This window comes from Notothenia rossii (genome assembly GCF_949606895.1).
Source record: "Notothenia rossii genome assembly, chromosome: 2".
NCBI classification, from domain to species: Eukaryota; Metazoa; Chordata; class Actinopteri; order Perciformes; family Nototheniidae; genus Notothenia; species Notothenia rossii.
Genome location: NC_136904.1, coordinates 63,203,391 through 63,229,922, shown reverse-complemented (window position 1 = coordinate 63,229,922; position 26,532 = coordinate 63,203,391). Strand labels below are relative to the sequence as shown.

Below are 26,532 nucleotides of genomic sequence, written 5' to 3'. Positions count from 1 at the left end.
TCCGCAACACAGTGACCTCACTGCATAACACTTTTGATTCTATTGGAAAGCACTTAAACAAATTATAAATGATAAAGTAAGTGGCAACACATCCCTAAGTGGTTGACCAATCACAACAGAGCCGGCCAGCTAACCAATCAGAGCAGACTGGGCTCTGGTTTCAGACAGAGGGTGAAAAGAGGTGCTGCAGCACAGGCAGTATGAGAAAAAGAAAGAGCTTTTTGAACATTAAAGCATGGAGACATGTCCCAGTAGAGACACTAAAGACTAATATGAACCTGAAGATGAGCAACGTAGGGCCCCTTTAATGTCAAATATTTATAGGTGCAAATTCCTGTTGTGTTAATTGTGGTAAAATATTCAATTATCTTTCTAATCTTTTTCTTAAGTTCTCCAACTAGTGTGATAAGGAAGTTCCCATCAGCAAAAACACGTGGGTTTGCTATCCTGGCTCCAAAATGGTGGAATGAGCTCCCCATTGAAATCAGGACAGCAGAAAGCCTACACATCTTCCGGCGCAGACTGAAAACTCATCTCTTTCGACTCCACTTCGAGTGATAGAATTACTAACAAAGAATTACTAACAAAGCACTTATATACTAATAAAGGACTGGCTTATCTAAGTCGCTTTGGATAAAAGCGTCAGCTAAATGCGATGTAATGTAATGAAGTGCACTAAAGGAGCCTACACATGGCGGTGTGCGTTGAAGCTTGCTGGCGGGTATGTCTGACACTCGACCAAAAACCAATCACATGAATCTCCCGCCCCGGATACACAAGCAGCGGTTTGATTGGCTAGTGCTTGTACTGGCATATGATTCGATTGGCTGACGCTTCCGTTGCAGCTTCAAAAGTAGAACATTGCTCTACTACGCTTTGCTCCCACAATGCAGTTCGGCGAAGCGTGACGTCACCCCATTCAAAGTGAATGGGTAGAAGTGTTGAAGCTTCAATGCACGCCGCCGTGTGTAGGGGCCATAATGGCGCATTTCCACTACAGCGTGGTTTAAGCGTGCCGTGCCGGCCCGTTTTTGGTTGCGTTTCCACTTGGCGTAGTACCGGCTAGCGGGTACTATTTCAGAGTTTTTCTGGCACCATAAAGTCGAGGTTCTTAGCGGGCCAACAACCAGGCTGAGTCGGGCTGAGTATGCTAAACTAGAGAGAGAATCGCTGGCAAGGGGGCTACAACTACAACAAAATGAACATATTTTACCGTGATTTAATTGTAATACACGTTTCAAAATAACGCCGAAGTAACAACATACTGATACCGGTTAGTAAAAACCATGAATTAATGCTTTGACAAGTCTGCAGACAGACGGCAGGCGAAAAACCTTTTAAAATGCGTGTTTTCTGAATGGAGATCGGCTAAGTTAACGCAGTATATGCTCCGACCGTCCACACTCACAACAACGGCCTATAGAGACATAAATAAACCAGCGACTGTATTCGCCATGACACAGACAGTCTGTGGTTTGTGAACAGATATGAGGAGCTGTGAGCTCTGAGTGCTAACAGCTAACGGCTGATGTTGTTTTTCTGTGGTTCACATTGAAGATGACGTCACGGCTCCGCCTACACTGCGTTACTATAGTTACTGCCCCAGCTACTAAACTGTAATGGAAACACAGCATAAAGTGAGCCTGGCCTAACAAGGCCTAACTATACCGTACTAAGCCGAGCGAAGCCCTGCAGTGGAAATGCGCCATAAGACTGAGAATGGACTATTCAGTGCATTAGGAGACATGTTCAATAACATTTCAAAAATAAAACTTGCATAGGTTCTCGACTTCTGAATAAGGGACTTTTTTTTGGTAGAACAACCATGTCGGACACAAAATTATTATTAAAAATGTTAGGATTCTAAGTTCAAAGAAAACCCATTGAGTAAAAATATTGACATGTGATAATGAGCTACCACAGTTGCTCATTATCACATGTTTTCCCCCTCATATTTCAGTAATACAGGTCATTTATTTGAATTCCATTTAATGAACGACTCTTAACGTTTCTGTGTATTGTTTCTTTTCAATCAACACAACAACTCATAGCACAAGTTCAAAAATACTTTATTCAAATGGAACTGAGTACAACAATAAAGTGTAAACATTTAGCTAACTTTAAGAGACAAATACACTTTCACATTTAGTTTTCAACGTTCACCATAAAAATACAATTCCTATTACCACGATAAGGGATATTAAAACTATGAATGTTTCACAAAATGTGATGCCCATTGAACGACAGATTATGCAGTGTTTTACATCACATGGTAAATGTTGGTTCTTATAGCACCACGGCAAGGCTTGGGGATGAACAGATCATTGTAATGGAATGATGTGCAGCGAGTGGTGTTTGCTTTGTAGGTTTGTCAGTGGAATGATGCTCCTGATACAACATGTCTGTTAGACCCTCTGTTTATAAAACCACTTCTTATGATTAAGATGCATAGACTACTGCCTTAATATGCTTCATGAAAGACAGCTTTTCCATCAAATTAAATCATTTTTCATACTAACTATGTAGGTTTATTTTTTTTCTAAGGTTTCATAGTTCTGTTGTTTTACTTAATAAACTTAAAGGTGGGGTACGTAATTTTGAAGAAACCAGCTCGAGTGCGCTAGAATTTGAAAATACACAGCCGGAAAAGATCTGCCACTTCCTTACAGAGTCCCTCCTCCAACACACACGAACGCACACATGACCAATGAGGGCACGAGATAAGTTTGTGCACAGATGGAAGGGGAGGGTAGGCAGGTAGACAGGCAGGTAGGCCATCCAGTTAATTTAACCGGGCTGGCTAAAATTATTGGTCGTGCTTAAGAGCATTCCATGGAATATAACAAAAAGTGTATCTCGAGCCGGTTTCTCAAACTTACCTACCCCACCTTTAAGTAAAAGAAATCTTATATTTATTTATTTTCTCTTTTATTTATTAGCCTGTATTTGACAATTAGGTAATCCAAGAGTAACGGAAAGCATCAATCGGGTTACATTATTTTAATATTTCAATACCCAGATGAAGTTACTTAATACAACGTGTATAGTTAACTAGCAATTACTTCTTTTTTTTTTTTTTTTAAATAATCCTCCCGACCCTGACCATGGCAGCATGAATACTTGTGTGGGTACCAGCATGAGGTGAAATGAGGGCATCATTACACCTTTCCATCACATGAAAAACATCAGCAGGATGAGCTATCATTCCTGTCGCTCTGCCATGTCCCATCTTCACTGTTTCATATGGGACTCCTGGAAAATGTGCTCAAACTCTGATGTCAGGCAAGAATCCATGATTCCACTGTTTCTCAGTGTCCCTGCTGATAATCTGTTACAGTCTCACCTGACTGCAGATCAGCTCTTCTTCATTGTCTCTGCGGTTCCCCCCCACTGCTTCTATGTCTGTGTGTTGTGAGGCGGCTCTGCCTCCAGAGGGCGCTCTGCCTCCAGGACACTGCTGTCTGGGATGATGCTCACCTGGTGGAAGATCTCCTCGGCTATGGCTATGTACCAGGACGAGTTAGGGCGTTTCGTCAGGTCCTGAGGGGGGGGAGGAAAGGGAAGGAACTTGTGTTAAATATCTGGCTAAAGACTCTTACTGAACAAATACCAGTGGCATAAAGTGGCAACAAAGTAGATTTACTAGAGTCCTGTACTTAAATACAATTTTGAGGGACTTGTAGTTTACTTGAGTATTTAAATGTTTTACTACTACTACACCACTATAGTTCAGAGGTAAATTGTGTACTTTTAGTCCACTACATTTATTTAATACCTTTAGTTAATTTACAGATTTGGATAAATGATTTGAAATATAATCGACTGTTAAATCAGACTTTAGTTCCACCTTGAGTAATTTCACAAGCTACCCTGCAGTATACAAAGTCATTCAAACTAGCTGCACCTTTACAAGCTTTGATAACACTGTAATGATCAGTCGTTATAAAACATTTCATATTATTCTGGAATGGGCCAATCATAATGAATACTTTTACTTTTGGTACTTTAAGTATATTTTGATGCTGATTAGGGTTGCAAAATTCCGGGATTTTTCAAAGATGGAAACTTTCCATGGGAATAAACAGGAATTTATGGGAATAAACTGGGAATTTTCTAAATTGAAGATTGGCTCTTCATAGAGAACTTAAATATAGTTGGGAAAAGTATATTTTAGCATAATCTTGACTAAAACAAACAGATGCCATTCAAGTACACTTGAATATCCATGCACACTGCTTACTGCATGGCTATTGAGACCACACCCCTACAGGCACTGTGCATTCCTCCATCAAATGCACAGATGATTTCGAGAAGACCGGATCACACTTTTGAGCCCAAAGCACAAGACAAATGAAGCCACTTCTTTTCATTTAACATTTTGAATGGGACTTTGTTGGGATTTTTGGATGGGGGGAGCATTTTTGTTCATTTTTTAATGAGTGGGGTTGGGGGGGATGAGTAATATTTACTCAACATTCCTGTTTTCGTTCTTCAATGAAATAAATAATTGTTCAATAAAATAATTAAAACTTGTTCTGTTCTACTTAAAAACATTTTTTTATTTGAAATTTCATGTTTTTTGTTTAATTTTGCATTGAATATTTTCAAAATTCCCCAGCTTAACTTCCCATGGAAACTTTCCGGAAACTTTCCGGAAATTTACCGGATATGTTCCGCCCCTTTGCAACCCTAATGCTGATACTTATCTACTTTTACTTGAGGAACATTTTGAATGCAGGAATTGTACTTGTAACACACTATTCCTACACTCTGTTACTTCAAATTTGAAGTACTAGATCGGAAAACTTTTTCCACCTCTGACAAATACACATGTGCACAGAGGGAGTGAGTATGCCATTTCTTTTGGACATTTTGCAATTTCATGTTACTTGCCTCATGAGCAAAGACATAACAGGGTTTGAAGGGAAAATAGTTGAGCAGTGCTGGACTGGTAGTTATTATATTTACTTAATTACTTGTAAGTGTAAAAAATGTAAGGTACTTTACTTTTGTAATTACATGTCCTGCAACTTTTACTATTCTATTCCACTACAATTCACAATTCAGAGGCAAATATTGTACTTTTATAATGCACTACATGTATTTGATGAATTAGAATATTGAGATTGATAACCAAAATATTTGTTCATGTATTATTAAAAGGTTAAAAAATACACATACACACCTCATTAAAGTGCCGAGGCAGTTCGTCTTTTGGACAGAGAAAGCGGGATATGTGTTTCCGATACACCACCGCAATCACCACCAGAGCCACTGCCATCGCCGTGACGACAAACGTCACCACGGCTGCCACCCAAGGAGCCTCTTCATCTGCAAAAGAAGCAGAGAAACACAGCTGGGATTAGCACGTTTCTAATGATGATGTAATGTTTTGACACAAAATGCTTTTAGATCTGAAGCAGTCATTGCAACTTCCACTCTTCTGGGAAGGCTTTCTACAACATTTTGCAGTGTGTCTGTGGGAATTTTTGCCTATTCATCCAGAAGATCATTTCTGAGGTCAGACAATGAGGTCAAGTTCTTCCACACCAAAACTCATCCAACCATGCCTTTGTGGACCTTGCTTTGTGGGGCACAGTCAGCTGGAACAGAAAGGTTCATCCTCAAACCGTTACCACAAAGTTGGAAGCATAGAATAATTGAAAATTACTTGGTAAGATGAAGCACTAAGAATCCCCGTCACTGGAACCCAGGCCAACCCCAGAAAAACAACCATAGCATATCCCTCATCCACCAAACTTTACAGTTGGCACGATGCAGTCAGGCAGGCAACGTTCTCCTGGCATTCGCCAAACCCAGACTGGTCCTTCAGACGGCCAGATAGAGAAGCGTGATTAGTCACTCCATAGAACACGTTTCCACTGCTCCAGAGTCCAGTGGCGGCATGCTTTACACCCCTCCATCCAACGCTTGGCATTGTGCTTGGTGATGTACAGCTTGATGCAGCTGGTCGGCCATGAAAACCCATGAAGCTCCCACAGTTCTGGTGCTGATATTAATGCCAGAGCTGGTTTGGAACTCTGCAGTTATTGAGTCAGCAGAGCTTTGGCCACTTTTACGCACATGCGCCTCAGCACTCTCTCCCCCCCGTGGAATATCTAAGAAAGAAGACATTTCAGGAACTGACTTGTTGCAACGTTGGCATTCTATTGCAGTACCACGTTGGAATTCAGTGAGCTCTTTAGAACGACCCATTCTTTCACAAATGTTTGTAAAGGCCGACTGCATGGCTAGGTGCTTGATATTATACACCTGTGGCAATGGGACTGAATGAAATACCTGAAGTCAATGATGAAGAGGGGTGTCCCAATACTTTTGTCTATATAGTGTATCTGGCAAATCAGATGACTCTGGGCACGGCCGTATTGCCCTGGTTGAGATTTGAGCAATAAGCGCGTGTACATACACTTACTGTAACTGATAGCATAAAAGAAGCTATCTTTAAGTGGCAAATATGGAAGGAAACGTTTTTATTAGCCCTGTCGCCCTCTGATCCCTCTCAGTGTGCAACCTAAATGATGACGCCTAAAGGAAAACATTATTACAAATGAATGCATGCTGATCCTCCAGAACACACATATGGCCAGTCCGTCCCTGTACACTATAACTACTTGCAGTTGAATTGCGAGTATTAGTACCGGATTGACTTCAAAATATTACTTCTCACCAACAAAGCCATCAACAACCTTGCCCCCTCTACCTCAGTTAACCTCAGATGCTAACCTACTACAGCCAATCAGGACAAAGCTGCAGCCCCCCCCAAGGCAGGCCAACACTCTTGAATCCTTCAAAAAATATCTCAAAACTCACTTATTCACTCTAGCTTTCAAACTCTGATCAACAGCTCCACGTTAACACTGTAGATGTAAGTATTTGATGATTTATCGCAAGTGACAACGTCATCGCAACATTCAACAATGTTACGCATATCGCACGTTTTTATGATATCGTGCAGCTGGGATGTTCTTCATATTTGCCATTGTATTGGCAAAGAGGGAAATTCAGGGATCAGACATTTTACTTTTCTACATCCTGAAGGGAGCAAGAGTTTCAGAAATGTAATGGAAATCTTTTTTCAGTCAGTAAGAACCAGAAATGTGAACCTCATGGAGGAGCTAGAAGAACAAAATATTTGATGTCGATGAGGCAGATTAAAAGATTACCAGCATTTCCCCCACTGTGTTTTTAGAAATGAATCAATCCAGTAAAGAGCGTACCGATGGTGGTGCTCTCACAAACAGCGGTGCTGGGCTGGCTGAGGTGTTTGGGCCTCGTCCTGGTGCTGACCTGGACCTGGACGCAGTACCTGGTCCAGGGCTCCAGTTCACTGAGAACCACCCGGTTCTGCAGGATGTTGCTCATGTTCTTGGTCTGTAGGAAAAGCAGAGGAGTGTTTAGGAGGGTGGAGGTGTGCAGCGGCTACAGGACACTACAGAGGTCACAGATAATTCATCTTCCTATTATACACACATGCATTTCCAAACATTTGGACTACCTATGTTGCAAATGTATTATCTTTTCAATTTACACACGGCATCTATTGCACGTCTGTCCGTCCTGGGAGAGGGATCCCTCCTCTGTTGCTCTCCCTGAGGTTTCTCCCATTTTTCCCTTTAAACTGTGGGTTTTCTCTGGAAGTTTTTCCTTGTACGATGTGAGGGTCTAAGGACAGAGGGTGTCGTATTGTCATACTGATATTCTGTACAAACTGTGAAGTCCACTGAGACAAATGTAACATTTGTGATATTGGGCTATATAAATAAACATTGATTGATTGATAACCATGCTGCACTCTTATCCCCCCCCTCTGTTCACCCCATGCTCTGAATGCTATAGAAATAACTTATAATGCGTTGCTCTAGTGTGCCACATTGGAACCTTTTGAGATCTAAACAAACCCAGTGTTTCCCACAGATCTGAAATATACTTGGGGGCGTGGTGGTAACGAGGGGGGGGGGGGGGGGGGGGGGGGGAGGGGGGGACGGTCGAGGTGACATGCCTTTGTGACGTGCAACAACATTAACATTAACTTTTCTGTTGGTGGCTTGTTAGCAGACCCTTCACGCGATGGCAGAGCGAACAGGTACATGGGCCCATAGTGATAGCCCTATAGTTTAAATCTACTACCCACAAAATAAACATATGGACATGGGTTACTATTTAAAAAAAATTGTAAATGTATTGAGGAACCTATCCATGTGATTTTAAGTGGGGGTGGACCTCAAATTCTCTAGTGGGGTCCGGGGGCATGCTCCCCCGGTAAGATTTTTTTATTTTGGAGTTAAATGCATCAATCTGTTGCATTTTGAGGGGGAAATAAAGAGACTAGATCTATGGAAACACCTATATGAAACAGAACTGTATACATTTTAATAATCATCAAATCATGGCCATAACCAATAACATACCATATCCAATATGAAAAACACTGAAACTTGTTTATTTATTTATTTTTGGTTCATTTATAGTTGTGAGTGAGTCTGTGCTCCTGAATCAGCCTCTCCTGTCTCCCTCATCTCCTTTCTGAGGCAGCAGCAAAGACTAGTTTTAGCTCTCAACAAGTTTTAAAAGTTACCTTTTTTCACCTAGTTTTTTTATTCATGCATACTTTACTAATCACTACCCTCTCAAATGGATTATGTGTTTACATAAATGGTGACCAAACCGTTTGAGACGAGCTGAGAACTTAGACTAAGTTAACCATCTAACACTCAAAGAGTCCTTTACCTCACCTGAGCTGAGGTTATCCCGAGCTTGAATGACACACAGAGACCAACCAAGGGCTTTGATTTATGATCTGTATGACAGTGGCCGTGTCGGCAGGCCACATCATGTAGACAGCCAGTCACCCTGTGTGAGGCAGGCCACTTAACAGGCCAGGCCATCGGGAAAGTCAGGGACTGGGTACAGGAGGCGTAGAGCGAGGGATCATTGTCCACAAGTAAATCGATCGCAGAGGGCGTCGTGATCGCGGACGAATAAAAACATTTAAAATAAATATCGCAAAATATACTTGGGCGGCTGTTAATATACCTGGGCCCTAGTCTATGTGTGGGAAACCCTGAAACCACACCTAAAGAGTTCATCACACCTTTTGCCTCTGGCCGTCCTGCCAGTAGGTGATGTTGTAGGTAGCTGAGCTGTAAAGCGCTCTGAGTGAAGAGATCCTGAACACTGGATCTTGAATGATAACCTCGATGGCAGCAGCATTGGAGAGGAGAGAGACATTGGGTGAAGTGATGAAGGCTGAGGAAGAGATGGAGAAGAGTTATGACAACGATATAGCCTCCCTGGGAAAAGCAAACTCACCCCTCATAACAAAAGTCACTCTAGCTCTTCTTCTATAAATTCACACCACCCCTATTATCCCTTTTCCACCTAGGCGGTTCCAGGGCCGATTTTCGTGTTTCCAATTCTGTGGCGCCGGCTCTCGACCCCAAAAACAGTTTTAACTGCGGCACCAACACTCAAGACACCAAGAACCGGGGTCCGGGTACCTCAGAGGCTTGAGTGGAGCAACAATAACTCATGCCAAAAGCTCAAAGTTGTTGCAAAGGAGAAGCGCAGAGATCACAAAGTGGCTAGAACACTATTACAGAGCATTTGTTGAACATAATGTGTATGTTAAGTGTCTTTGAGCACTTGTAAAAGCGCCATAAAAATAGTATGTATTGTTATTAATAGATTTATAAATGCTGTGCAATATTATCCAGGGATACTTGAGACATATTATTTCATATCCACCATACTTTGAATGACAACCTATTTGCTAGCATTGTGGAACAAGTATATACTTAATCAAATATTTTTTAGGGAATAATTAATATCCTATAGGTCTACGCGGTTAATGTTCGAGGACAATTAAGACCAGCACTTTTTGCTTTGTTGGCCCTATATTGGGTTGTTGATTTTTCAGAATGGCTTTGGTGGCTGGGCTAACATCATCCATGAAATATGAGAGAAACTTAAACAAACAACACTATGTTGTTACATATTGTCAATTTAAAAGTTAATAATATATAATCATTGGGAATTATGCATCATGGGACATTAGGGGTTTGGAATTCAGACAGTGGTTGGATTACTACTTTAAAGCGGAAGCTGGCATTAGGAAATGGTTAATGCTGGTCGATGAGAGGCGAAACACTGCAGCGCATTTTTGAGGGCCCAAACGGTGATACAACATAATCCATGTCATGTATGTGACGTTATTTGGTCCCAAAAATACTTTAAGCTAATTCAACTACCCAGGACGAACACTTGAATAGCCCTTTTTTAAATCATTGGTATCTTAAAATTGTAAAATGCGCTTAAAGCCAAATCCAGAGTTATTTTCCCTTGTAAATCATTTGACTTCTCAAGCCGTATTCAGTTCTCTTATTAAATCCATGCATGAATGTAATCCCTGTTATTGAGAGGGATAATCAGTGATGTACACAGTGATGTCATGATGTGGCTTTTCTCGTGCTTTTGTTGGTGGAAAAGCAAACGGGTTCTGACTTAGAAAGTTGAACTAACAGTGAAGAGAACTAGCCCCAGCTATGAGGTTGGGACTAATTTCAGTGGAAAAGGGGTATATTTAACCTGCAACCATCTCTCGTTTGCATTTCTGCCCTCCTATCCAGTATTTTATATGGACAATTAACAATAATAATCCATCGTAAAATTGTTTCTCACACGACATGTTTTGCAGATAATCTGTACTTGCTGATAAATGTTGGAATGCATCTACTCACTGTCTCTGTCCAAGGTAATGTTGTTACTTTCCACCCAGGCGGAGGTCTCTGTCCCCGACTGCGCCCGCACTCTGCCTGTATACTTTCCAAACTGATATATGACTTGTGGAATGCGGGTGAAGTCACATTCAAGGGTGGAGATATTCACACAGCTCGCTCTGTATGAATTCACTAAGCATCTGTGGACAAAATGATGTTATTATTAGTTTGTCATTGGTGATTTAAATTTCAGGTTTGATGAACCACTGCTGTGGGCGTGATACTGTGTGTGAGTTGTCATTGTGTTTCTGTGTGTAACTTCCCACAAAGCTAGCAGTATGCCTTGCTGTAAAAGAAATATCTGATCATGACCTCAACCGTTATAACCCTCACTGTCCATGACATGGACAGTCTATAGCAAGCTTACTGTTTTTAAGCCTTGATTTTGTAATGTTGGTCGCCACCATCTTTTTTTTTTTAACTCAAAGTGACATTAGTTGGTGGAGTGCTGGAAAAGACTGTTATGGCAGAATCCTTATTACAGCGTGTTTCTCGCTTATTTATTAAGGTAACACAGGTCAGAGAGGCTCCATTGCCTCTTCCGCAATTATCAGCATATGTACCCATGTTAAGTAAATTGGCAAAGGTCAGAGGAATTCCAAGGGAGGTCTTCCTCAGATATAATACAGTTAAAGTCTAAAGTTAGTGGTTCACATCCAGCATGCATTACCTAAGAAACGATAAGGATGTTGGTGTGTTGGTTAATGTAAGGGAAATGTATGTGCGTTCATGTGCAGACGTACATGGTTTTTGTTCATATCCTGCAAGACTCCTAAAGACGTCATGAGATGATGACCTTTCTACATCATGTCCAAGTTTAGGAGACCTGACAATGTGTGTGCGTTAAACATGGTTAGGGAACATGTTTGTGTGTAATTTAGAAAACGTATATATCTGCCCTCTGTTTCTGGTATTCGGGGGGCATTTCCACGATTGACTGCTGCGGCAGGTGATGTACTCCAAGATTATTATTGTTGTTGCGCAACTGAATAATAATTAATCTCAACGATGTTTGTGTTTTATTGACCTCTCTGTGTTAATATTTAAGGTTGGTGAGCCTGCCATACATTGCACTAACAACAGGCAGCCAATTTGTGACGGACAGTTTTTATGAAGTAAAGCACACTTTGTATGTTACATTCATATTCACACTGTTATATCTATCTATTCTTATGCATAATTATATTTACACACTATACCCTACCCTGCTGTTTATATATCTTATTTATTTTCAGTTTTAGCATGCAGGACATCATTAACTTTTAGGCTGGGACAGGAATTGTACACACCTTCGATAAAATGCACGGTCTACTTCTTTATTTATTTATTTATTTGTGTAATGTATGTCAGTTTATATTTCAAAATGTTGTTCTATGCTACTTTTTATCTTATATGTTTGTCTGAATGTATAGTTTCTTAATACTTAGGTGGGAAAATATGACTGTAAGAATGTCATTGTACAGTGCAACTGCCTGTTACAGTAGAGAGACAATACATACCTTGAATATTGAAAGGGTTAAAACACCACAAGGTTGGTAGCAGAGCCTTGCGGAGAAAACAGCGAGCTAGTTTGGGATTTATGGTTACGTCCCCTGCTGGCTTGCGGCGCTATACAGCAGTCATCTGTTTGTGCGTTGACAGTCAGCGGTAAACAAGGTCAAAGGTGAAATAATTGTAACTTTGAGCGCAACCCTTGGCGACAAGTGCGACGCTGAGGGTAGCGCACCGCTCTCTCCAGAGAAACACAACGACATCATCAGTGCTGACTGAGGCCCCGGCCCCATGAGGACGAAAACGGTCGTTTGCGTTACTGTTTAGTGTCATATAGACTGTTCGGCCACACAAGGACGACCGAATATGACAGTAAACAACTGCGGAAACGATAACGGATCCCAAGGTGGATAGAACGGCATACGCAACGCTCTGGGGGGTCCAACGGCTCCGTGTGTGCGCCCATACGATCATTTTCTGATAATGATGAGGTGTAACGGAGTTAAAAATGTGTTGACATAAATATAGTTATAAATTACGATTTATAATGAGTTGTGAATTTTATTTTTATGAGATTGTTTACTTTTGATGTTTTTGAGTTATGTTTCTGGTGGGAACACTTTCCCGTTGCACATCTTTTTCTATTTCCTGTATGTCATTTCCGCTTTCCCCTCACATTGAAGTGAGTGCTGCGGAGGGTAAGCTGTGCTGGGAGAGGTGTTACAAATCATTGCGGTTTTGTGTGATGGACCGTCTGTTTGGGTTGATGGAAGTGATGAGTGTTGTTGAGTGTTAATTTGGGTACCTTGTTGACCCGTTTTTGTTTGGTTTTCACCATAGAAAATTGTATTTTTTTGTGATATCTTTGGTGTGGTTTTGGCGGGAATTAGACGCGATCTGCGTCATTTTCTTTGTTTACATGTTAACCCTTCCTTTCTTTTCTTTTGTAAAGATGTGCAGCGTGGATTTAAGGAGGATATTGTGTTTTGTTCTCAGGTATGTTTGTGTTTGTATTTTTGTGTGATTACTTGATAAGATTTTCTTGTTCAATTCTTAATCTATAAATACTAAAGAAGACATTGAAGTGAGTGCTGCGGAGGATGTGCAGCGTGGATTTAAAGAGAATATTGTGTTTTGTTCTCAGAATAAACGCCAGAAAAGACACCTAGATGCTTCGCTGTGTTTCCTGATCGATAACAGGTCGCTTACGGTTGTGACCCGTTACACTGGTGCCGTGACCCTTCGGATCGCCAGATCAGCTTGATGCTCATCGCCACGGATGCTGTGCTGATATCCTGATCTTCACTCAAGTTTACTGTGTGGTTAGTTTGTGAAGGAATGTGGTTGTAGGGTTCATGTTTTACATTGCCTGTCCTTAGTGTATTACTCAGTGTCTTTCCATGTATGCTTAATTCATTTTATTTAAAAGTTAAACACAACGCTAGTACATTTTATGATCAACAGTCTCGACAGTGAACATGGAAAATTCATTTTCAAGTCCTATTTTGCCAAAAGGAAGAGGTGCTTGGCTTAGTGACCTTGCTAGTAGTAGGGAAGTGGGACATTCAACAGCTAAACCGGATGGTTATGCTGATACTGGGTTGGGTCAGAGCCCTGGTTATACCCCTGCTAGAGTGTCTGTGAGGGAGGGTCCATATACTTCCACCCCTGGTAGTGATGTAGAAGCCATTCATCATCTAACAGACATGGTAGGACAGTTAGGAGCACAAATCGGTGAATCTATTGTAGCAAAGCTGATGTCAGCTGGTGTTGTAAACATGAATACTGATTGTAATGCTTCTTCTGTGAATAACAATACACAATGTGAGACTACCAGACATGACATCCCACATGTGACAGTACATGTTAAACCTGACAGAGAGTTTCAGAAATGCAAAGGTGACAGTACTGACAAACTCTCAGTCCACGACTGGATTGATGTTATTAAGATCTACATCAGAAAACAAGGTGTTCCGGTGCAGGAACAGTCTGAGGAAATAATTAGTCATCTGATGGGCAAGGCCAGAGACATTGTGAAGATTGCCCTGCGCAGTAATGCAGCGCTTGATGTAAAGAATAGACCAGAACTGATATATGACATTCTTCTTCAGTATTTCAGTGATGTTTCCTCATGCCTTCCCCTTGCAGACTTTTAAGCCACAATTCTTAAGCACAGAGAGAGCCCAGTAGATTACTGGATAAGAGTGAACAGAGCCGCTGACCTAGCCATTGAGGGCCTGCGCAGACAAGGAAAGCAGACAGAGGACATGAACAATGAGGTGGCTCTCATGTTTGTTAAGTACTGCCCTGATCCAGAACTTGCCTGTGTTTTAAAGTGCAAACCAATCCACGAATTGACTTCTCGTGATGTACAGCTGAGGATTGATGATTATCAGAGGGAGATAAGAGCTAACGGCAGGACGGCTAATGTCGGTCAGTTAAAAAGTCACACTGCCACTGTCACCTCCGAGCAGCTCAGTTCACTAATGGAAGAGCCAGCAGTACCTGAGCAATGCCAGGCTCCGAGCCCTATGTCCCTCTCTCCCCAATCTCAGCCGCATATGTTTCACTCCCCTTCCCCTTCCTCATCTCCCGTACCAGCTGTGTCCGAGCCCCGCTCTGCTGCATGTTATGCTCCTGTGCCAATTCTGGCACAAAATCTCCAACAGTCAGAGGAGAAGCTGCTCTCTAGGATGGTGGACATTTTTCAGGGAATGATGGTCAAAGTACAGCAGCATGATACAGCCCGTCCGACCCAAGGTGGGAGGTTTCTCCCCAGCTCAAGTGGCAAACGTTCCAGAGAGCCTGCCTGCAAGGTCTGTAATGATGCTAGCCACACAACCACTTCACATTGTATGTCTGGAAGACTATGCTTTGGCTGTTTTGCTCCTGGCCACACCAGACCAAACTGCCCCACAAAAGGCTCCCAGTCTCAGGGAAACTAGCGGACCTGTATTCTGAGGGAGGAAGTACAGGTCATGTCACTAGCTCCCACACTGATGATATGTCAGATGCTGAGACTGTTTACAATTCAATAAAATACTCTTGTGATGGCTCTGTTGTTGTCTATCAGAATATCCACAGGGTTGGTAATAGTGACAGTCTTTTCTACACACCTGTTATGATGAATGACACTGTGATTGGTGGCGTGTTGGATAGTGGTTCGATGGCCTGCAGCATTAGTGAAAATGCTGAAGTGAGACTGAGAGAAGCTGGAATAATAACTGACCAAAAACGCATTGATGTAGATGTGGTTCTCATTGGATGTGGCGGACTACGTGTTAAGCCTAAATGTGCGTTTGATGTGGAAATGGAAGTGTATGGCTGTAAAATTCTGGTTCCCACACTTGTAGTCCCAGGGCAGCACGATGAGTTGATATTAGGAACAAATGTCATAAAACACGTTATGCGTCAATCTAAGCTGTGTGAGTCCTATTGGAAGACTGTGTCTGGTCCTTGTCCAAGGTTGGGACAGTCAGATGTAACTCAGCCACTTGTCTTGAACCTGGTCGTGAGTATCTCATATGGGGAAAACTACCCAAAAACACAGTCATTTCACCTGGCAGTACATTACATTACATTACATTACATTGCATTTAGCTGACGCTTTTATCCAAAGCGACTTACAATAAGTGCATTCGACCAGGAAGATACAACCTTGAAGAAAACAGAATCATATAAGTACATCAGGTTTCATAGAGCCAAACATTTCAAGTGCTACTCAACTGGCTTCAGATAAGCCAGCCCTTTTATTAGTATATAAGTGCTTTGTTAGTAATTCAATCGCTCGAAGTGGAGTCTAAAGAGATGAGTTTTCAGTCTGCGCCGGAAGATGTGTAAGCTTTCTGCCGTCCTGATTTCAATGGGGAGCACATTCCACCATTTTGGAGCCAGGATAACAAACCCACGAGTTTTTGCTGATGGGAACTTGGGTCCCCCTTGCAGTGCAGGTGCAGCGAGCTGTTTGGCTGATGCAGAGCGGAGTGCACGTGCTGGGGTGTACGGTTTAACCATGTCCTGGATGTAGGAAGGGCCAGATCCATTCGCAGCATGGTACGCAAGTACCAGTGTCTTGAAGTGGATTCTAGCAGTTACTGGAAGCCGGTGAAGGGAGCGGAGGAGCGTGGTGTGGGAGAATTTTGGAAGGTTGAAGATTAGACGAGCCGTTGCATTCTGGATGAGCTGCAGAGGTCGGATGGCACATGCAGGTAGACCAGCCAGGAGGGAGTTGCAGTAGTCTAGGCGTGAGATGACGAGAGCCTGGACCAGAACCTGCGCTGATTTCTGGGTCAGCTGGGGACGTATCCTCCTGATGTTGTAAAGCGTGTATCTGCAGCAGCGGGTTGTAGCAGCAATGTTTGCAGTGAAGGACAGTTTGTTATCTAGGATCACACCCAGATTCCTTGCAGTCTTAGTCGGGGAAACAACAGAGGTGCCGATGTTGATTGTTAGGTCAAGAGTGGGACAATCTTTTCCCGGAAGGAAAAGCAGTTCAGTCTTGTCAAGGTTGAGCTTGAGGTGGTGAGCAGACATCCACTGAGAGATGTCCGCTAGACAAGCAGAGATGCGTGCGACGACCTGGGTCTCTGAGCGGGGAAAGGACAGAATTAGTTGGGTGTCGTCAGCCTAGCAGTGGTATGAAAAACCATGCGGGCTAATGACAGACCCGAGCGAGTTTGTGTACAAGGAGAAGAGGAGGGGACCAAGAACAGAGCCCTGAGGGACCCCTGTAGTTAATTGACAAGGGTCGGACTCGGACCCTCTCCAAGTAACCCTGTAGGTGTGGTCTTTGAGGTATGAGGTGAGGAGGGAAAGTGCAGTGCCTGAAACTCCAAGTTCTTGGAGAGTGCGAAGGAGGATCTGATGGTTCACCGTGTCGAATGCAGCAGACAGGTCCAGAAGGATGATGACAGAGGAGAGGGAGGCTGCTTTAGCAGTGTGCAGTTCCTCAGAGACAGCAAGGAGAGCAGTTTCTGTTGAGTGACCTGCCTTGAAACCAGACTGGTGCGGATCCAGAAGGTTGTTCTGATGGAGATAACAGGAGAGTTGTTTAAAGACAGCGCGTTCAAGTGTTTTAGACAGGAACGGGAGGAGAGAGACAGGCCTGTAGTTTATTACATCAGACGGGTTGAGAGTGGGTTTCTTTAGGAGAGGGTTTACTCTTGCCTCCTTGAGACTGTTTGGAAAGTGACCAGAAGTTAGAGAAGTGTTGATGAAATGGGTGAGAAACGGTAGAATATCAGGAGCGATAGTCTGAAGGAGGTTTGAGGGGATAGGGTCCAGAGGACAGGTGGTAGGACGGGCAGAGGTAATGAGGGTAAGAACCTCACTTGGAGAGAGAGGGGAGAAGGAGGTCAGTGTGTGGGTGAAAGGTGGGTCTGCTGACCCAGCGGTGAGTAAAGGTGAGTCAGAAAAAGAAGAGCGAATATCATCAACCTTTTTTTCAAAGTGGTTAACAAAGTCGCCTGACAGAAGGGAGGAGGGGGGAGGGGCTTTGGGGGGGTCCAAGAGGGTGGAGAAGATAGAAAATAGTTTTTTTCAGTACTGTCATGACAGAGCCGACATCGTCCCGCTCTATTCCCAGAGGCATCATGGTTGCAAGGCTTGTTACCGCGCTTTGGGGAGATAGATGGGTTCCACTGAAGCTTGTCAACACAACAACCAAGTCTATTCTGCTGAGGCGTAATGCTAAGTTGGCTGATTTATTCTCCTGTGTTGCACTCGAAGACATGGATGTTGCTGAGAGCTCGGATAATCACCTGTCCTGTCACAAGCAGAAAAGTGTGCCTGCTGCTGATACAGATTCAGCCAAAGATCGACTCAAGTCGATTGGGCTCAGTAATGTTGACATTGACTCGTGTGAAGTGTCGGCGGATTGTGTTGGAGAGATGGCTGACCTTGTTCTACAGTATGAGGACATATTTTCACGTCATAATCTGGACTGTGGTGAGGCGAAGGCTTTCGTTCACCGCATTCACCTGTCAGACAATAAGACCGTTCAGGCTCCCATACAGGAGAGTGCCCCCTGGCCAGTACCAAAAACTATGCCAAGTGCTGAATCAGATGGAGGAGAAAGAGATAATCCGGAAATCAACCAGTGAATATACTTCCCCTTTGGTGCTAGTTTGCAAGAAAAATGGGGATCTCCGCATCTGCACAGATTTTCGGTGGTTGAACAAGAGGACGCTGCAGGATGCCCACCCTCTTCCCCACCAAGGGGATTGTTTAGCAGCATTGGGAGGCAACCGTCTGTTCAGTACGATGGATTTGACCTCGGGTTTTTACAACATGCCCCTTCATGAGGATGACAATAAGTACTCAGCCTTTACAACGCCAATGGGCCTGTTCGAGTACAACCGGTTGCCACAAGGTCTATGCAACAGCCCTGGCGGCTTCATGCGCATGATGACCAGTATCTTTGGTGACCAGAATTATCTGAGCTTGCTGTGCTACTTGGATGATTTGCTGGTGTTTGCACCTGATGAGGAGACAGCTCTACATCGCCAGGAGATGGTGTTTCGCAGGCTACGCGGTCACAACTTGAAGCTATCCCCCAAGAAGTGCTTCTTCCTGCGGAGAACAGCGAAGTTTCTCGGCCATATCGTTTGTGAAAATGGTGTTTCAACTGATCCATCTAAGGTGGAGAGCATCGCGAACATGACGAGTGCAGACCTCATGGAGCTGGATGGCAAGACACCGTCTCAGAAGAGGATAAGATCTTTCCTTGGGGTGGTCAATTATTATCAGTATTTCGTGCCACGGTTCTCTGCTGTTGCCAAGCCGCTGTTTGACCCTTTTGAAAGGTGTGAAAAGAAAGAGTAAGCGGCCTAACGTCAAAGGGTCAAGCAGGAGGTTGTGTGAATCTGATTGGACTCATGAGCAGGAGCAGTCTTTTGGCGACCTAAAGGCTTCACTAATCTGCAGTGCTGTCCTGGCTCACCCTGACTTCACCCGTCCATTCTTGTTGTCAACTGATGCATCCCTGGATGGATTAGGGGCTGTTCTGTCTCAAGTCCAGGAGGGTGATACACGTGCCAGACCCATTGCTTTCGCCAGCAAGTCAGTCTCTCAGTCACAGAAGAACTATCCAGCGCACCGGCTCTGAAGTGGTCCGTGTGTGACAAGTTTAGTCATTGGCTAAAGGGCGACAAGTTCACGGTTTGGACGGACAATAACCCGCTGACTCATATCCTGACAAACTCAAAACTGGACTGTTGTGAGCAACGCTGGGTGGCCAAGCTGGCCAGTTATGATTTTGACATCAAATATATTCCCGGTCCGCAAAATGTTGTAGCTGATGCTCTTACAGATGTAGCACTGAATTTCAGACTCCAGCTTACAGCTTTCTGCCTACGACCTGCCAAAGACCAGTATAGAGGAATGTTAAGCCCTCCCACTATTTTCCAAGAGGGCGTTGCCAGATTTTCAATTTCAGGTTTTAACCAGGAGATGGCGCTTCATTCACAAATACAGAAAGACAAGTTTCATGGACTTTCAGTTGTGTTTTGAAGAGCATTTGAACACATCAATATTTTAGATCAACTAAAGTATATCTAATCTTGTAATTCAATAATATATAGTCTTTATATATTAAATAATCATAATTATAATTATAATGTAAATGTTTACATTACACTTCTTTATTTGTTATGCTCATACTTTTACCTTTACAATCGTTTGCTTTAATATGCAGTATATTTTTTGTATATTTTTGTGTTTGCTTCCTCCTGCTCCCTTTCGGACACATACTGTATGATTTATTATTATTATTAATATGAAGATATTATTAAAATAAGATAAGATAAGATGTTACTTTATTGATTGTACATTTTAGTTTAGAATGTGCTGTCCCACGGTAATTCAGAAGGCTCACAGGTCACATTCCGACCATTATTTAAAACAATAGGTGCTTTCACACCGTCTACAGTTTGATTTGTATAGAGGGACCTCTGTGGCTGAATGGCCATATTAGGTGTGGCGCATTTATCATAGGTAGGGGTGCACCGAATGGGAAATTCTTGGCCGAAACCGATACCGAAAATAGGAAACAGTTGGCCGAAAACCGAATGCCGAAAGGCCGAAAATGATTAATAGAAATATATATATATATATATATATATATATATATAATGTATAAATTAAATTTTACCAATGTTGTTCAGCTACCTGATTATGGAAAAAGACATGATTATGGCAAAACTTAACTTAAATAATAATCACTATTATGGGTCCATAAAACATTTATTCAGCACTTTTGAATGCATACAGTATATTAATTCCAAGTCAAGTGCATTTTCTTTTCTCTGTAGGATAACTACAACAAAGTGCATTCAGAACAAAGCCAAGGTGCTTTAAAACTGCATAAACATCTAGGCCAGTAGGCCTACTACAAAATAGTGTAAATAAAGACTGTAACAGCCAGGCCTTCAACAACAACAAATGCACCTATAAGTTTGGTAACCTAACGTGTTGTTGTGATGACGTAATCAAAACGCGGCGACAAGCACGGCGCGCGACCATGCTCCCGGCTGGCTCACAGCCAACATGTCTGCTGCTTGGAGATATTTCAAAAATATCAGAGAGAGAGGCGCGGATTGCGATTTGTAAAACGTGTTCAGCTGACATTTCTCGAGGGGGTGTAACTGCAAAGACTTTCACCACTTCGGGATAACTCCACAACTTGATCAATGTAACCCTGTTCTCTGACATTCGGTGATATTTTTTCGGTGCTAAAAACCTTTTTAACAATTTTCGGCCGATAATTTTCGGTGGCCGAATATTCGGTGCATCCCCAATCATAGGTGATCAGAGCTAACTGCCTGCCGTCAGATTTCATTTAAAAAACAGATCTGATTTTAAGACTACTTCACCGCTCATAAAGAATGATAAGAATAAGAATAATGCGTATTGAACTGGTTTCATTAATTAGTGAGTTTATTTAACACTAGAACCGCCAATCGGGTCAATTTGTGTGATGTGTGTTGTGCAATGTAACTTTTTTTCAATAAAATATTAAAGTCTCCCAGTCCGTGACTTTTCCTGAAAGTGTGTTATGTAGCACCCTATGTTGTTAAAAATTGCATTCTAATCGCGGGATTTGACAGGTTTAGGTAGGCCTATACAAAAACCTCTGGCGGTTCTAGTGTTAAGGTAATTAGGTACAGTAGAAGCCCTTTTTTATCAGTAACGAATTTAGCAGTTGAACATAAAAGTCAACTAACTGAGGGTCACTTGCAATGACAGTGTTTTGTCTAACTGTAAGCTTGTCACTCAGAGTTATTATTAACACTGCTGCTTTAGTTGTTCTGCTAATATCCTCTGTTATTTCTCATTTTAAAGCCAATATTCTGTGGGGTGGGGGAGCCGGGGGCTCAGATCCTTGTCACCTTTTTCATACCTGATGAGTTTCCATCCCTGTATGTTAAAAAGCCTCAGTCACCTTAATTCATGTAATAAAAACATCTCAGGTCAGTAACACTCAAAGCTAAATGTGCAATACCATGTTCAGCTATGATACTATTTATAATGTTATTGTTTTTACATCAGAAGATGTACATATTGGAATGATTTCTTAACTTACAGTAGGCTATTTTTTACAATGTGTGTTGGAAGGATTTATTAAATTACTATGAATATTGTCATTGTTGAAGGCTTTTAGAGAAGGGTGAACTATAAGCCTGAATTACATAACATTTTATACCTAAAAATATAAAAGCCACAATAAATAAATCACAATTATTCTAGTTATTTTTACCTCCCGTATTGCTTTCAACCCACCAGCTTTTATGGTGTTGTTACGTCACTAACTGTAAGCTTGTCACATACAGTCTGTGGTCACTCAGAGTAACCTCCAGTTAATTTAGCTGCTGGAGAAGAAAGATCAGGGGGGAGGGGGGGGGAAGAGAGCTGTGGTTGATGGGCCATTAGTTGTGTAAATACACAGCTGAGAGCTGCCGTTTCATTCAGACTGCTTAAAAAACGGTAACAACGGACTATTTTTCTTAACGGATGCATGTCAATTTAAATCAATACATACAACTATTTTTTAAATCAATAAAAACATTTTCTAAATCCATAAAAGCATTTCAATTAATACTGGGAGTCATGTCGTTACTTTGTTGAGAATGTGGCCGTGTAATAAGCGGGATAATTTGCAGCGACTTGTTCCTTATGGGGAAAATAGCACCCGTCATGCAGATCAGGATCCCTCCGCCACGCTTTGGGATCCTGATCTGCCGACGAGGGTCCATTAAAATATAAATATTTTTAGTGAATTACTGAGTTTAGGCACATTCATAACGTTTTAATGAAGTTGAATACAGTATATTCATATGTGTCAGTGATTTCATGTCAATTCGGCGAACATAAACATAAATGATCGTGGTGAAGATGATGATTAACACTAGAACCGCCAACGGGTACATTTTACCCGCAGCTGTTTTTTTATTATATGTAACTTTTTTCAATAAAAATATTAACGTCTCCCAGTCCGTGACTTTTCCTGAAAGTGTGTTATGTAACACCCTGTGTTGTTAAAAATTGTCAATATGAAGTCAGATTGAAAAAATCTCAAAAAAAATGGCTATTAATACCTATTTCCGCCAGCGGGTAATATTTACCTCATAGAAATGCAGCGCTCCTCGCGCTATTGATTTTGCGCGTAAACATAAACTTGACGTGTTGCTATAGCAATGCCTTTTGTCTACTGCTGTAGATAGAGAGAGAGATTGAGAGATAGATAGATTGAGAGAGAGATAGATAGATATATTGATAGAGAGATAGAGAGATAGATAGATATATAGATTAATAGATAGATAGATAGATAGATAGATAGAGAGAGAGAGAGATAGATAGATAGAGAGAGCCGGTTATATTTCCAAAATGGACAAAAGAAAGAGACTCATGAACGTACAGGAGGCACTAGCGTTGCTAAACCGTCTGAGCGAAGCAGAGTCTGATGGTGGGGAAGTATCAGGACTGAGTGATGTGTCCTGGGTTTGTTCTGCCTCTGATGGATCATCTGACAGCGATCCTGAGCCTCCGCGGAACGGGAGGCCTTCCCATCCTGATCCCCCGCTTGCAGATGGGCCTACTGTAGCAGCCCATGCAGAAGGTATGATGATTCTTGCTTTTTATTTCCTACTTTTCTACAAATCGTAGGCTATAAGATATCAAGGCATATAGATAATGCCTTTTCTTTTTACAAATGATCTTTTCATTGCCTTTCGAGGATGTAATATTATCAAATAAACATTTATGAAATATACTTTAGTCTAAAGTAGTGTTTTCCTCTCTCCTATTTAGTGTGTGCCACTGAGCCTTCACCACCCCAAGAGATCGGGAAAGATGGCACAGTGTGGACGGTAATGGAGCCTTGCGGAGGCGCAGGGAGACGGCAGATACAGAACATCCTCACGGAGTCTGCTGGCCCCACACCACACGCACGTCACAACATTACTGACAAACTCACAGCATTTATGTGTCTGTGTGATAATGTAATGTTGGAGGAAATCCGTGATTGCACAATTGCTGAAGCGCGGATAGACAGAGCCACCTGGGATGTCTCTATTATGGAGCTGAAGGCCTTTATTGCGCTTCTTTATGTGAGAGGTGCATATTGTGGGAAGAACATTGAGATGGAGAGTTTCTGGTGCGAGCAGTGGGGCAACGCGTTCTTCAACGCAACACTGTCGAGGAACAGGTTTCGGGAAATCATGCGCTACCTGCGCTTTGATAAAAAGGAGACCCGCCGGTGCCGGTTGACCACCGACAAGTTTACGCACGTGAGGAAGGTGTGGTATCGTTTTGTCGAAAATTCAATCGCGTCCTACAGGCCAGGGTCCGACATCACTGTGGATGAACAGCTATTCCCGACCAAATCAAGATGTCCATTCACACAGTACATGCCCAACAAGCCGGACAAATTTGGCATCAAGTTTTGGCTGGCAGCTGACGTTGACAGCAAATACATGCTGAATGGCTTCCCTTACCTGGGAAAAGATGCCAGCAGGCCAGCAACACAACGGCTAGGAGAGAACGTGGTGCTGAGGCTGGTGGAGCCCTTTGTTGGTAAGGGAAGAAATATAACCACAGACAATTTCTTTACCTCCCTCCCTCTCGCCAAAGCGCTTCTCGCGAAAAATACCAGGCTAGTGGGAACCATCAAGCGCAAAAAGCGGGAGCTCCCACCCTCTGTGCAAGGGAGATCTGAGCTGTTCAGCACCAAGATGCTCTCAGTCTACCAGTGCAAGCCGAGGAGAAACGTGACAATATTCAGCACGCAACACCAGCATGTGGCCATCTCCACAGAAAGAAAGAAAAAGCCAGAGACTGTGGAATACTACAACCACTCAAAAGTGGGGGTTGACGTGCTCGATCAAATGGCTCGCCAATATTCGGTGAGAGGTAGGCTATTATTGTTATTATTATTATTATTATTATTATTTTAGGCCTATAGAAAACACTGCATTGGTCAATTGTTTTTACTAAATCCTATGTTTCCCTCAGGTGGCATGCGTAGATGGCCCGTTGCTGTCTTTTATAATTTGCTGGATCTCGCTGCCATCAATGCCTGGGTGCTGTACAGGAGCTGCATGAGCCAGGAGAACATACCGAGAAGGGACTTCATGCTCCAGCTGGCACACGAGCTGCGCGCTGAGTGGATGGCATCAAAAGCGCCACCACTTGCGGACCTGCCCTTCAGCGGTGCTGGTGCAGAAGAGCGCAGGAGAATGACCTGCATGGTGAAGGCGCACTGCACGCAGAATAAAACGTTCTGCAAATGTGTCAAGTGTGGGGATGCTGTGTGTGGCAAATGCACAGCCAAGGTGCTCAGTGTTTGCAACAATTGTGTTTGAGTGTTTGTGAAGCGTTGTTATCGATGTGTTTGTTCTTATTGTTCTTCTTCTCTGATATTTTTTGTTATTTGTATACGTTCTGTGTTATCTGTTGTTCAATTATATAACAAATACATTATTATATTAATTTATATTATTGTCATGTTGTTTTTTTATGAGTAGAAGGCTATCAGAAGATAGATATTTCTACCATAGAATATGCAGCGATCCTCGCGCTGTTGATTTCGCGCGTAAACATAAACATGACGTGTTGCTATAGCAACACCTTTTGTCTACTGCTGTTCCTATAGATAGAGAGAGAGAGAGATAGATAGATAGATGGATATATATATATATAGATATATAGATAGAGAGATAGACAGATAGATAGTTATAGATAGATAGAGAGAGAGATAGAGATATATACCTAAACAAAACACAAGTCTAACACCAAGCATTTAAATCAGCACTGTAGCTATATTTTATACTTCATGCTATCTGTACAAACTATATAATATGAAAAACTGAAAGTCCACAGATTATATTGGTATACATATCATCCCTGTGCGATCAAAACTCACTGTTCTGTATGGTACATTGTACCTTGGAAATCAATAGCGGGTAAACTTTACCCGTTGGCGGTTTTAGGTATACAGCGACCTCTGGCGGTTCTAGTGTTAAATCAGGATTAAAAATCGAGAGCCGGGCTGCATTTCCTCCTGTTCGTTTTTTTCGACTAAACAACATTATTTTGTTAAATAACAACATGGTGATGTTTTGTAAATGATTACATGTCTCTTATTTAGCACAGAGTATGATATCCGTGACATATGGATCTTAACAAAGTTCCGCTGTACATCCAGCGTACTGTATCTGACTTTATTTCGCATGAGCTCCAGTGTGGAACCCCACTGCACCCCCTGGTGGATCAATGATCCATTGCAGCTGGCTTCATTATAATTACATTTATCTATCACGGGGGCGGTCTCAAGTCAAACTGGAGGTTTTCCCTTGAGCGAGGGCAGATCACGTACCAATCACGGCCCTCGCGTTTCAAACTGTCTGAAATGAATCGCTACATCTGTATCTGTAGCCGTGTGCCCTTTGTCAGAGAGAGTGTTGGACACAGACTACTTGTGGATGCTTATGATGGTCTTCTCAACAAAGTTTCTAAAGTATCATGTGTTTTGGTCCGAGATGCATTCAAGTCATCTTGTGGTCACGATTCACACCGTCAAGGGAGCTGCAGTCCTCAGTCCACGTGCACACCAGTTCAGGTACAGGCTTAGTCTGTTGTGATGGAAGATGTTGCAGCGGTGCTGCAGTCGCATATTGAATGGGATTCTGGTCCGAGAGTCCGTGCTGTTGAGATGTTGCAACACTTACCTCAGTTGGTTCCACCTTGCTCG

General features: G+C 42.5%; 2 protein-coding genes across 2 annotated transcripts in view; one reads left to right on the top strand and one right to left on the bottom strand.

The window, feature by feature from the left end:
* Positions 1 to 2,053: 2,053 nt before the first annotated feature.
* The window catches only part of LOC307030737 (interleukin-10 receptor subunit beta-like), a 32,875-nt gene continuing 8,396 nt past the window's right edge, over positions 2,054 to 26,532 (bottom strand). Inside the window, exons 3-7 of the mRNA XM_079667366.1 lie at positions 10,758 to 10,936; positions 9,113 to 9,267; positions 7,239 to 7,392; positions 5,186 to 5,331; positions 2,054 to 3,540 (exon numbers count right to left, since the gene is read on the bottom strand). Of these exons, the coding sequence (XP_079523492.1) occupies positions 3,397 to 3,540; positions 5,186 to 5,331; positions 7,239 to 7,392; positions 9,113 to 9,267; positions 10,758 to 10,936 (778 nt within the window). The 3' untranslated portion in view covers positions 2,054 to 3,396. The remainder of the gene's footprint in view (positions 3,541 to 5,185; positions 5,332 to 7,238; positions 7,393 to 9,112; positions 9,268 to 10,757; positions 10,937 to 26,532) is intronic.
* Positions 22,251 to 25,185, top strand: LOC307030736 (piggyBac transposable element-derived protein 4-like). Its single transcript, XM_079667365.1, has 2 exons — positions 22,251 to 24,692; positions 24,795 to 25,185. The coding sequence occupies exons 1-2, from the start codon at positions 23,654 to 23,656 to the stop codon at positions 25,142 to 25,144; spliced, it is 1,389 nt and encodes a 462-aa protein (XP_079523491.1). The 5' UTR covers positions 22,251 to 23,653; the 3' UTR covers positions 25,145 to 25,185.

Excerpts from the sequence above, each read along its gene's own strand:
- LOC307030736 (XM_079667365.1), top strand. The coding sequence starts at position 23,654 with ATGGAGCCTTGCGGAGGCGCAGGGAGACGGCAGATACAGAACATCCTC. Across the intron at positions 24,693-24,794 it reads TCGCCAATATTCGGTGAGAG|GTGGCATGCGTAGATGGCCC; the intron begins GTAGGCTATTAT and ends TGTTTCCCTCAG.